Here is a 13,420-nt window from a genome sequence, read left to right on the forward strand (position 1 = left end):
TCCCACTTGTAACTGTAAGACAACTTTCCATCCCACAATCAAACCACCAATATTTGCCTAACACAGTCAATTTCCTTAAACTGAAGTTTTACTCGTGTTCTTTATTCCTACAGCAGCATAGGCTGAGCTTTAAAAGCAGCAATCTAAAAATTCCACTAAATTTTGATGCCAAGTCAGAGCTAAGTGTTAGGTCTGCTCAATAACTTACGTAGACGGATCAGCACAGCTTCTCTGGACAGACACCCGGGGAAGCACCTCCTGTTTGTTGCCAGCTACAGTGCATGCTGCCAGACACTGCTCTGCTACTCTGACTAGGGAGCCATGCCACACCATTTCATTGGGACTAACACACTACAAGCAGCGTTACTTACATGACAAAATATGCGCTCAAACCGTGTTTCTCTCAAATATTCATCTAGTTTTGTTTTCCTCAGAGGGGTTTGCAAAGGAGTTTCACGTCTCATGCAAAACTAAATTACATGCTAGGCGTTTCTACACAACAGAGTGAACTCAAATGACAACTCATTTAAAAAACTTTTCCACATTGATTTCTATGACCGAGTTGTGGACTGTAGAGACAGAAGTCATGGAGTATGAGACCGATTCTGAAAGCGGGCAAGCGGGCAAAGGGAAGGTGAAAAGCTTTGCAAACCTTCCAAACTTGTCCTTGCTGGGAAAGCAGTGTAATAAAAAGAGAGAAAAATTACATATAAACAAATTACTCTTATATTCTAAAGTATTACATTTATGTGAACTAATAGACTATTACCTACAACCAAGAGAACATGACAACCATCTGTTACTCTAGTCAGCACACTTTCTACTGGATGTTGATTATTCTAATACTCACAAACAACTTTACACTTATTAGAATTTAACTATTGTGCAAAGCACTGTGAATATACTGAGACATGTAACTACTAATAGTACTTCCAAACTAAGTTCAGGTGGAGAGGGAAAAAAGTTAACAAACATCACATGCAACTAGAAGGGGAAAAGGAGAGAAACTCAGTGAAGTTTTACATACCTGAAAAAGAAACGGTAGCCAAGAAAAAAAAACAAACAAAAGAGTCATTATTGAAAGTTTCTAAAACACCTACCAGTAGTAGTACATGACCATCATGATGTATACTCATGTACTATTCTGATATCAAATGCTCATATATGCTAAATTTCCCACAAAGGTACTAAATTTTGTTACAGCATCATATCTATAATATAAGAGGAATTGATAATGAAAACCAATTCAGCAACATCCACAGTATGTTAGATATTAAATTGTTGCTTCAATCTCCTTAGAGCAGCAAACCACACATGTCAAAAAAGAGCTATTCTGTACACACCTTAAAGTCTATGCAATTCAAAAGTACAAACTATACTGTAAATAGGCATTAAATATTCCACATAGAGCTTCAAATTTATGAAGTTTTAATTAACTCTGTGTCATAGGTGTCAGAACCTTTGTCAAATTATTTCAATTTGTTGTTCTTGCCACAAAACATGTTACTTGCTCTACTAGAAGGATTACTAAGAAAACAAGTTAAATGACTTATATTCATGCCCTGTGTACTGTTACTGCCCTGTTAAATTCCAGCATGGTTGCTGTTATATAGGAGACAAGAAATCTGCCACTGTTGACTTCATAAATCTTTCAGTCTCAATTCAAACACTCCTTCCACACACACTCCTTATTTTTGCTACAAACAGATGTTTTCCTTCCTATAAATCAGCTCTTCAAAATGTTTACTAAAACTTGTGTTCTACCCCAGCCCTTACACACACACTCAGAAGGAAACAGAGATCTGAAAACATCAACATGCATATCCTCCTGTGCCTTCAGGAACTCAGCCCCCAGAAAAGAGAAGTGTTCTCCCCAGTCTAACTGGCAATCCTCTCAATACCTGGGAATGTGCTCCTCCTTTGCTTCTCCCCATCATTAGTTAGCTGGCATCATACTTGAAGCGACTCTAACTCTTCCTACTAATGAACTACACCAGACTGATTGATAAATAAGAAAATTCCTGCAAGATATTAGAGGCATCCCTCACACAAACCACAATTCCAGCTTCTCGAAAGCTGCACCAGCCTACCTAGGCTGAATTGAAAGAGGACAAAAGATATCACTGAATGAGTGGGTCAATGCTCTTCCTTCACTCTCCTATGTTCCACAGCAGCTCAACTCCTTTCTAAGATATTTACAGATCTTAGAACCAGCTGTTGTTGCATCAACAGTTTTCATCCATACAGTTACCTGCATTCAGCATCACAGGTAAAACAGTGTCCATAAGTTAAACCTCTCCCAAAATGGTGAAGGGACTTCAAACTCCCCATAGTTTACTCTACAAAGCATTAAAGAATTAATATGCAAAGTCCAATCCTAGCACTTTTGCACAAGCATGAAATTGTGGTAAGACACATAAACAGAATCTTGCTGTAAAAAAACCAAAGACATTGAGGGCAATAGTCTTAGAATGTAGCTAAGAAATGCAGTTTTTTCTTTTAATAGTTGTATTAGTCAGTACAAAATCCTTTGTGAGTACTGTAATGGGTAGGAACATTGTGGTAGAACATACAAAGGCCATTTCCCAAATACAGCTCTCCAGTATTCACCCAGAATTCCAAGCACCAGCCAAAACCAAGTTTTTCTTATTAGGAAAAACCCCACAACACAGAATTACTACAATTTTGAGCATTAAAAAGAACTTCACCAATTAAAAATGTTCTTACTAGTGCAGCATTCACAGAATACAATTCTGAAGCTATGAGATTCCAGCTGCTTCAGCCCCAAAATATTATACTCAAAGAATCTCCCAGCAGTCAACTCTGAATTCCTTTGTATATTACTGAACAGCTGATAAGCAGCTATGCTGAAAGAGATCATGCTAAGTTATGGTTAGAAACTAATCTACATAATTCTTAAAAAAATTTAATGTATTCAGATGCTGGATTTCTTCAAGTTACACAGCATTTCTTTCCACAGATCTTTAGAATGGTAGCCTGCTATGATAAGCTCTCAACTAAGTAAAGGCATTCTGTGCAGCTACTAACAAGAATAATATGATTTCTGTAGCTGAGAAATTCACTATTTACAATACTGATTTGCTATCATCTGCACCGTTATCAAGCTTCAGAGAGATCAGACCTGCACTGTTTGCACATGTTCAGGCCATACGTTTGGAATTAAAGCAGCATTTTCCTACCTATCCTACTGAGGTAAATAATTCTATTATTATTACACAAAATTCAGATTCTCTTCCTCACTTGATTCTATTAGGTTCTTCTATTCTAATTTCACTTTGAAAATTAAGAATACTACATATATCTATACTTTCTGTGTTGTATTCATTCAGAAGCAGCCAACTACAAAAATCTGCTTAAGGCCTACATCTAAGATAAGTGGCCTCTAAAAAGGAAAACAGAATCCAGTTCAGCTGCCTTTGGCACAGAATACACCAACATTAATATACAGCAGAGACCTTTCGCCCCAATACTGTTACAGCTCTCACTGCAAAAATCTAAGTCTAACATTTGACTTCCTACTTGAGGGCAGAGGATGTTGAAGGAGAAAAAAAACCCATCAATCAACAAAATTACTCTATACATGCAGCTGAAGTGGCATGAATAAAAGGAAGTTTATGTTCAGGTACAATCACTGTCAGTAGTGAGTGTCCCAAACTTGCGTTTAAAACCTCTGAACTTCACTCATGCCACTCATTGACACCAACCTGTTACATGCTCTTGAATAAGAACACTGGGAAGTATCACCTGAATTACATGGCCTAGGATGGCAAAAAAATAAAGCCTAAATATTTATTGTATTATGGAAACACCTATTATTTATTTTCTTTTGTTGTTGCTAAACCAAACTATTCTAAATTAGCAGCAGGGCTGTCTCCCAATAACAGAGAAACAGGGCCACTTGAATTGAAATTTTTGTATTTTCATCCCCTAAACCTCCTACACCAGCAGATTATCATAAACCACACTTTGCAGCAATTTAATGTATTTATTACTTCAAGAGATTTGCTGTTAGTGCAGAGTTGAGATAAAACACCGCTAAGCACAGCTCCACTTGACTGTGACAACATACACTGAAATAATCTCAGTCAACAAATCACTTCACCTTTAAATTCCATTTACAGATTAATCTGCACAACAAAACTGTGAATTTAACAAGGAAATTGATGGAATTTCAATGACAGTAAAAACTATGCCATTCCAGTTAGTAACTTGGATTAGTAAACAGAAATTCAGGATGCCTCAGACCAAAAACCAGGAAAAGCTCCTATATTTCCCATTTACAGTTTACTACAGCACTTTCTTTTGAAAGGCCAGAAAGGCAGCACAGTAAAACTGTTCTTGCCTTGGAAAAGCTGCTGGCATTAAAGGTTTCATGATAAGACATATCTCTAGGTTAGCATGCCTGGTTTCCAGCTGTGCAGCCTGTAAATTATAGTGTATATATATATATACACACTATATATTGTAAATATAACAGTCAAAGAAACATTCAAAGAGACATTTTCACCATTAATTATGTTTTTGTAGGATAAAACCTATTACATACTCTTTGTTTCTGCCATGCATTTAAAATAATTAATATTATGAACTCACAATCTCTAATTCTGAAAAAGCAAAACTACTGAGAAGGAAAGAGAAGGGAATAAACAATAAAGAGCTGCTTTGCATAGTGGTTCACACCACATTTGCTTTAATATCTCTCATTAAGCCTACCACAACTCCTTGACTGTATTTTAGGTTGTGGAAGCCTAAATTGATTATTAAACAGGCTGGTCCCAGCTAAGTTTTGTGAATAAAGCCTTGTCACTTGTAAAGTCTATCCAACAAGATGCAAGAATTAGTTAGGGACACACTGACAAATTATTATAGTTTAATACTTTTGATGGCTAAAATTTAACTGTTCTACACCAGCATGCTAGAGTGACTTTGTACCAGGTAAATTACATTACTTATTCTTATAGTTACATAAATGATGAAAGGTAAACCTGCATCTTGATACACATTATGCTTACAGTTTCAACCAAGATATGGAAGTAGAAGAAAATCTCCATGCAACTACTTTATGAAGAGTCTCTAATGGCCTTGGACATATCCAAAATATAGCACAAAACTATTAGAAATTTAGCAGCTGTTGCACTTTCTATTTACTAGGGTTCAAAATTGGAAATATAATGTTCCTTCATGTCAATTCAAAATTACAACTGAAGGTGTTACAGTCAGCCCAGTGTTTCCTAGATCTAAGCAAGACATCTTCCCTGTGTTTACTCATTATTTGGTGTGTGTTGAACCCCAAGTACACACCTTACTTTAAATCCTAGTGTATCACTACTCAGAAATTCAATTAAGTAAAATGTAAATTCATGTGAAATGAGAAGAAAAGGCTAGAAAGGACCACAAGAAATTGCCTACCTACCTCTCCTGTTCCAAGGCAGGATCAACTGTATCTGTGTTGCTCCTGGGATATGTCTGCCACATCTTTACTTACAGGTCTCAAAAAGGCTACATTCAAAAACATTCTCACAGTCTTTTAAAATATTCAATTCAGTTTTCCAATATTTAATTCAATCCATCACTTCTTGATCTCTGGTGGTCACACTGGATGACATAAACTATTCCCCATCTCTCTACTGCAGTCCTAATTTTTTACAAATTTGTATTACTTACAGGCTGACTTGAAAGAACATTCCCTTTTTTTTAACGGGTGCAATTTTCTGCACTACTTGTCCTTATTATTTTGCCCTGAACTTTCTCCATTTTGTCCACATCTTCCTTGAAAAGAGTGGTCAATCAGATATGTTTTCAATGTCTCAATGAAGGAGATGTAGAGGAAAAAAATTACTTACTTTTCCTTCAGATTATCTTGCTCACATTTACATAACCTCATGTCATCCCTGATTTTTTGCAGCAAAACTTACCTGGCTCTTCTTTGTCCTGGGATGTCCCTAACCTTTCCCAGCTATTTTCATCAGACTTGAAATCTCATTACTTCTCATTTTGTCCTTTAAATTCCACTAAGCACAAAATAGCTCACGATCATACTTGCTCAGCCACCTCCAAGCCTGTTAGACCATACCTACAATTTCTAAGCTCAAGCTGAATTTCAATTCGATTCTGTAGCTTGTCCCACTTTCCTACATATAAATTTATTAAGCACACTGTAGGCATCATCTAGGTTGTTGAATCAAAGAGTGACTGGAAGCAGAGGTAACACACACCCCAACAAGACCCTGTTGATCCCCATCTGACATTGAGATCTTCACAGTCATTCCCTAATATGGTGATGCATCTGCTTTCATCATCACAGCTTCATCCAGACTGCACTTCCTCAGATTGTTCATGAGAACAATCAGATGAGGTCACATCAGCAGCCTTGCTAAAGTCAACATGTAAATTCACTTCTAAACTGTCCATACCAGAGTGACCCATCACCTTGTGAATGAATGAAATACACTGGGTTTGACACTGTCTGTACAGGGATAAATTCATATTGTCCTCTTTAAGGCCTTGGTTCTATTAATCAAATGTGGGGCAGGTGAAACACAAAGGAGAAAAAAAAGTAAGAGAAGTTTCACTGCCACAAAACTTTTCCTCAATGTAGTCCATAAAATAACATCTTAATAAAAAGAAGCAAGGCAATGGGAAAGCCCTATCTATTCTGAACCTCAAATGGGAACTGTTATTACTTTTTAGGTCTATCTCCTCTGCACACAACTTTAAAAATTTCTTGCAACTAAAACTGGATTTGGTTTTGTTTTAACACAAAATGAACAGCGATTGCAGGGGCAAGGTAACTTGTATCTGTAAGCCAAGAAACAGGATAATTCTGGGCATCTACTCTTGATGCAAAAGGGAAAATCCACTCTGTATATTTTTGGGACATTTTTATTTTATTACAAAGTCTTTCTGTTTCTTTCCAAATTTAATTGCCTTTCCGAGTGAAAAATAATAGTATGATATGGTATCATCAGTTAAGTGTTTGCTTCCTGAGCAAAGGATTACTTTTTTTTTAATTGCCAGCACTGTGAGTTTGTTTGGGGCTTACTCCTCTGCTTATCACTAAGACAGTATTATAAGCCATTGCTCCAAGATCACAAACATTCACTGCCATTTTAACCTTTAAAGAACTGCTGACATCTGTGGAAGCAATACTGCCCCACCCTGAGACACTTCCCAGTGACCTGAAGACATTACCTGACATTATCTGTTCAACACCAATCTTACAATTCAAAACTAAATTATTGGTGAGCTTTTCCTCTCAGCTCAAAGGTCTGCACTCCAGCACAGAGCTCTGTGTCCAAAGGGTGATCTAATCCTACACCATTCCAAACTTCAGAGCTCTGCAGACTGGAAACTTCCTCATGGTCTTCCTAAAATCATCTAAAATCTCTTCCATTGTTTCCTGAAGAACTGCTCTAGTGCCTGAGCAAAACTGAGCACTTTATTCACTGGTTCTACTAATAAAACAATCAACTAGCTTTTACAACTTTTAAATTCAAGTACTAACATCCTCAATATAGGTAAAAATCCAGTATTTCCACTACTACACCTTTAAAGAAAACATAAAGTCAGCTAAAGCCTCTGCAAACAGTCAAGTTCCTCACCTATGACTTCAGTTTGATGATGCAGTTCACATCTAAGAGTTGGTTTAAAATCCTCATTTTTCAGATACTATGTAACCAAGTTTGAAAACTCAAAAGAATTTGTTTTGTTAATAACATTTAAAAAACATCTTGTGAACAAACGTAAAACCTATACTGTGAAGAACAACAGAACACTGCTAGCAAAGCAATTCATGCTAAATAGCAAACTCATGTTTGATTAACATATAGTCTAAATAATTCAAAACCTTAACTACTATCCCTAGCAGTTCTGTTTACTTTAGTACTACTTATACACCACCAAAATCACACCCCCTTGCCTGGCTGTGCCTAAATCTCTACTTCAGGTATTTCAAGATCAAATCTCTTACTGTAAACACATCCTGGTATCCAAGGGTTTTATAAACAAATAAAAGGCCCAAAAAAAGATTATTCTCTGCTGCCACCACTCTCAAACAAAACAATCAACAGCAATGGCAGCATTTGCACAAAGCTTACCAACACAAGACTGGAAGGTAATAATGAAATCCAAGCTTCACCTGAGCCAGGATGGCATGAAAAAAACCCTGCTGTCTTTGATTTACACAGGTGTAGTTGTAGGCAAGTAATGACAAAAGTTACAGGGTAGACAATAACGTAGACAACCGTAGATAAATTCTTGAAAAAAAAAAAAGAAGGAACAAACCAAGAGAGAGAGCACAAGTGAAAGAGTTCCAAGTGCATTACTAATACCAGTCCCAATGCAGCAAGCAAAGAGCCATCCTTCAAAATAACAACAGCAACAAAAAATCCACCTCCTTGCAGGGTGCAAATCTAAGTTCTGTCTCGTCAGCCACTATTACCTTAGTAACTTCCCTTTTCCTAATTTTCATGTCACTTTCAGAGGCAAAAAAAAACCATACAGACAGTCTGTTTTAAAAACAACAAACTTTTAACTGTTTCAAAAGACAACAGGGGCACAGAAGGTCAGTAAACAGGAAACTATGAACAATTATCAGCTATAAGCAAACAGCAACAAAACTGAACTTTGTATAGGAAGATGAGACAAAGAATCATTGTTACTAACTGCTTTTAACAACTTCTGTGATTCTTTGGGAAGTAAAATTTTCCTGCTTTGTTTCTAACAGTTGAAAAAACTCTTAATCCTTGAAAATCTGTACTCTCCAGACAGCATCTACAGCAATCTCGACTGCTGCTGCACACATTTCAATCTCTCACTTCCTCTTATTAAAAAAAGTCTAAACCATTTCCTTTAACCGCAAACCCACATATTGTGTGGTTTTCAGTTTCAATATCATCTTCAGCAGAGCTATGACAGAATCTTAAACAGCAGTTTTGGAATTGACAGCTTAAAGAGAGGGAAAAAAATAAATAAACAAAACCAAAGTGTTCCAAGCAGTGAGCGAAGCTGCAGCTGGGCTGAAGAGAGACTCACAATAAAATACAATAATCAGTCCCAAGACTTCTGGGCTCACCCTCTGAGCTGGCCAGTTCCCCCTGTCAAGCAGTACAGACTGCAGCTAGAGAAAATTACTATCTGAATTCACAAATCACTACATGAATACACAAGAGTTGTGCCTGGGACATCTCCACATTTGCAAAACTACACATGACACAATAATCAGGCCACTTGGTCATGCCTGCTCTCCCTCTGCATGCAAGACCTAGCAATTTTGGACTCAGCTCTTGGCATTTCAGGAAAAAGTGGTGTCACCCCCGTGCTGCTGCTCCCCTACAGAGAGCCTGTCCATCTGCATCACTTCCTAAACAGGAGATCAGCAGAGCTACCACCATATGGGCCAACAGGACTCTGCCATGCACACATGCCAAGCAGAAACATGGCTGTAGGCACTGGAGCATTTAACAGGGGTAAATGTCCCTGCATCAGAACACTGGGAATGAAAACAGAGCCCAGACTCACAGTGGCTAAGGCAGAGCTACCAAGGAGAGGTTTCATTTCTCCAGTCCTGTTTCCTGCCCTGCAACGCAGGGCTGCACTCAGGAGAAATTCCCCTTGCTCATTTTTCACCTGGGATATGTATCTCAAAGCTCAACAAGCACACACACAAACAGCTTCCTCATTTGGATGGTTTTCCCCATAAATTGTGGATTTCTGTTTGTTAGAAGTGTAATTATATTTAACTGAAGGGATTTTCCAATGTACTAAACTACAGACTAAAAGGAACCTCTCAGAAAGACAGGAATTTGCAATCATCAAGTCAGAATGCCTTATTTATGTCAGTGAAGATTTGTAGAAACACAAAAGTGAACATCAAATAGTGAAATGGCTTTGGATGAACGCTGACTTTTAAATACTTTAACCACTTGGTTTGTTGGGCTTTTTTCCCTGAAAAAACACCTTAATTAAAATCAACATTGCACTTGATAGTCATTACTACTTCTGGCAGTTCTAGTTCTTACTTCTTCCCATATGAGAAAAAACTTTGACAAAACTCATCCTTTACCTCAGATCAGTCAGGCAGGGTCACTCCTGACAGAAACCTGGGTGCAGAAGTCAGAGGACCAAGTAAGCACCTAGAACTCTCAAATTCACTTTGCCGTTGCAGCTGAACCCTGCATGGGAACAGCACTGAAATGTTAATGGGCTGAACCCACAAAGGTGTACTCGCTGCTCAAAGGTAATAACTAGCATTTTCTTTGAAATAAGAAAAACCTCTCAAATAATTGTGTTCAAGGCAAAGTAATAAAACCCTGACTAGTATTCATTACTGGAAGTGGGTTGAGGGGCCATACACTTTCAGACGGTCTATCACTCATGAGGAAAATTAAGCTGGGAAGGACACAAGCACCCAACACAAGGGTCGGAACTACATGATCTTCAAGGTCCCCTTCCAACCCAAATAATTTTACGATTCTGCGGCCATGAACTACATTCCTTCCTACAGCAAAGCACAACGATTACCTCTAGAGAGAAATTAACCGAGCACCGAAGAAATTAACAAGAGGCGTGACCCATCCTTATCCCAACACCCAGACCCGGAGTTTCCTGCACGGCCCAGCCACCTCACCAGACCAGCACCGACCCACTGCCCTGGGCAGCCGGGGAGCTGCCCCAAGCACCCGCTCCATCTCACGCCGAGAGCTGCTAAGCAACCGCGCACTGGAACTTATCGAAATTAAACTTACTAATTTTACCCCGAGCCCCTTTTTGCCTCCGGTAGCGACAGGTTTTGGCGTGGGAAAAGCCCCGCGGCGCTGCCCACTCGCGGCTCGTGTGAGTCACGCACGGCAGCGGGGCGGCAGCGGCTCCGGGGGCTGCGCCGGGCCCAGGCCCCGCTCCTGCGGCCGCCGCCGGGATCGGCCCGGCCTCCTCCATTCCTCCATCCTTCTCTCCCGGGATCGATGCGGCGGCCGCACCGAAGCCCCGGGCCCCCGTTCCCGGGCCGGGCGGCTCCCGCCCAGCCTCCCGGGCCCCGCCGCTAGGCCGCGGCGCAGCCGGCACAGCCGCAAGCCCGGCGGAGCGCCGGCCCGAGCGGCGCTGAGGATCTCGCCGGGGCGGCTCCCCGTCCACCCCCCCTCTCGGCCGGGGCCCCCCGCACCTTCTTGATGTTGTAGAGCCGGGTGAGCATGCCGACGCCGCGGTCGTTGAGGATGGTGAGCTTCTCGGCCAGCTTCTGCTGGCTGGGCTGCAGAACGGACCGCGACATCCTGGCGCTCCGGTGGCCGCCCCGCCGCTCTGAGCCCCGCGGCCGCCGGCCTGGCCCGGCGCGGCGCTCCCTGTCCGCCCGGCCCGGCGCTCGGTGCCTCCGCGGGGCGTGGGCACGGTCACGTGGCGCGGCGCTCGGGCGCCCCCGGCGGGCGGGCGGCGGCAGCGCAGGGCTCTGCCCGGTCCCGGGGTCCCTGAGGGGGCTCGGGCACAGCACCGAGGTGGGCGGCGGAACGGTGAAGAATGCTTGTCTTTCTGACAGGTTTACACCTTAAATAAATACTACACCTTAAATAAAAATAAAATTATGGATGCCGCATCCATGGAGGTGTTGGCTGGATGGAGCTTTGAGCAAGATGGTCTAGTGGAAGCTGTTGCTGTCCCTGGTGGGGAGTCGGAACAAAATGGTCTTTATAGCCCCTTCCAAATCAAACCATTCTGCGAGGGTATGAAAGCCCCATTTTTTTTTTTTACTTCATCAATTTCACTTTTTTATTTAATCGACTCAATTTTTTACCTTAAACAATGTAAGTCCTGCATGTTGGCCACAGTATCTCCCTGCCAAGCCAAACCATTCTGTGAGGCTATGAAAGCCCCATTTTTTTTACTTCATCACCTTCACTTTTTTATTTAATCGACTCCATTTTTTTACTTAAACAACAAAAGTCCTGCATGTTGGCTGCAATATCTCCCTGCAGCACTAAAGATTAGGAGCAGAGTGGCTGGAAATGGGCTCAATGGAAAACAGCTGGTCAGCAAAAGCTGAACCTGAGCCAGTTTGTGATAAACTTGAGCTTGTGATGAACCTGAGCCCAGGGCAACAAGAAGGCCAGTGGCACCTGGCCCATGTCAGAAATTATGTGGCCAGCAGGGCCAGGGATGGTGACATCCCTTTGTACTTGGTACTGGTGAGGTCACATCTCAAGTGCTGTGTCCAGTCCTGAGCCCTTCAGCTCAGGAGAGATACTGAGGGGCTGAAACTTTCCAGGGAAGCTGGCAAAGCTTCTTGCTCATATTCCTATGAGGAGCAGCTGAGGGAGCTGCTCTGGAGAAGAAGAGACTCCAGGGGGATCTGAACACACTCTAGAAATCCCTGCCAAAAGGGTGGAGTGAGGTGGGAGTCTCTTCTGCCATGCCAGTGAGAGGATGAGAGGAAATGGCCTTCAGCAGAGACAGAGGATATTCAGATTAGACATCAGAAAACTTTTTGCACTCCTTGGGTGGTCAGGCATTGCAAGAGGTTGCTCAGGGAGGTGGTGGAGTCACCACACATGGAGATGTTTAAGAGGTATCTGGATCTGGCACTGGATGATGCAGTTTAGGAGTTACAGTGGCAGTGCTGGACTGGTCACATTAAAGGTCTATTCCAACCTTTGATGATTCTATGATTTTGTTTAACTTCACCAACTGAAATTAAGAGCTAGGGCCCAGAAGAACACTGCATGGATTAAAGCAGTGTCACAGTGGCACACTGTCGCTGCTGGTGCACCTTGTTTTCTGAGGGCACTTCCACCAGCACATCACACCCACCCTGGGAAATGGGAAGAACCCAGGGATACCCATGGAGGTGCTGCCTGCAGCCCCTCTGCCCCACTCAGGGCTCACACCATTCCCCTAAGCTGTTGTTCCAGACCAATGTACAGCAAATTCTGAGCAACACCATATCACCAGCTAGATGAGTCACATCACTGCTGGGTTTTTTTTTTTCTCTTGAAGCACAGGAATTAAAAGGACATATCTTTAAGGAATGGTGAGATTTCTGTGCTACAAATGTCAACAACAGACCTCCAGGAGACCATCCCTTGTTGTGATGCCTTAGAAAGATGATTTCAGCACTGAGAGGCCAGCACAGCCAGCTGGGATGCAGGGATCCCCAGACTAGGGAATGAGAGACAGGCTTAAGAATTAACCTTCTAATCTAATTTTTTTTTATAGTGGCACAACCATCTGTGCCTTTTTTTGCATATAAATACAAGTATTTAATTTTCAGTTCACATTTTTGCATTAGAAATCAGAATTAGACTGTCTTCCAGAGATTTTAAACTAATCTATTTTAGAAAGCATAGAAATGAATGTGAGAAGCCAGAATGTAGTTAAATTGTTTCTGACTGACCTCTCCACTTCAGCAATTACA

At 41.3% G+C, this 13,420-nt stretch overlaps 1 protein-coding gene across 5 annotated transcripts in view; it reads right to left on the minus strand.

The window, feature by feature from the left end:
* Window positions 1–11,341, minus strand: part of NCKAP1 (NCK associated protein 1) — a 54,111-nt gene extending 42,770 nt beyond the window's left edge. For 2 of the 5 annotated variants that reach the window (XM_054277666.1, XM_054277665.1), the window contains exons 1-2: window positions 11,180–11,341; window positions 653–670 (exon numbers count right to left, since the gene is read on the minus strand). In XM_054277666.1, coding sequence (XP_054133641.1) covers window positions 653–670; window positions 11,180–11,287 — 126 coding nt within the window. In that variant the 5' untranslated portion in view covers window positions 11,288–11,341. Of the gene's footprint in view, window positions 1–652; window positions 671–1,027; window positions 1,091–11,179 lie in introns of those variants that run through there. The other 3 variants (XM_054277668.1, XM_054277667.1, XM_054277669.1) reach the window with 2 other exon arrangements.
* Window positions 11,342–13,420: the final 2,079 nt, after the last annotated feature.

The sequence above is a fragment of the Melozone crissalis genome, unplaced genomic scaffold, assembly GCF_028551555.1.
Source record: "Melozone crissalis strain CALT ecotype California unplaced genomic scaffold, PUWL_Pcris_2 ptg000023l_1, whole genome shotgun sequence".
In the NCBI taxonomy this organism is placed as follows: Eukaryota; Metazoa; Chordata; class Aves; order Passeriformes; family Passerellidae; genus Melozone; species Melozone crissalis.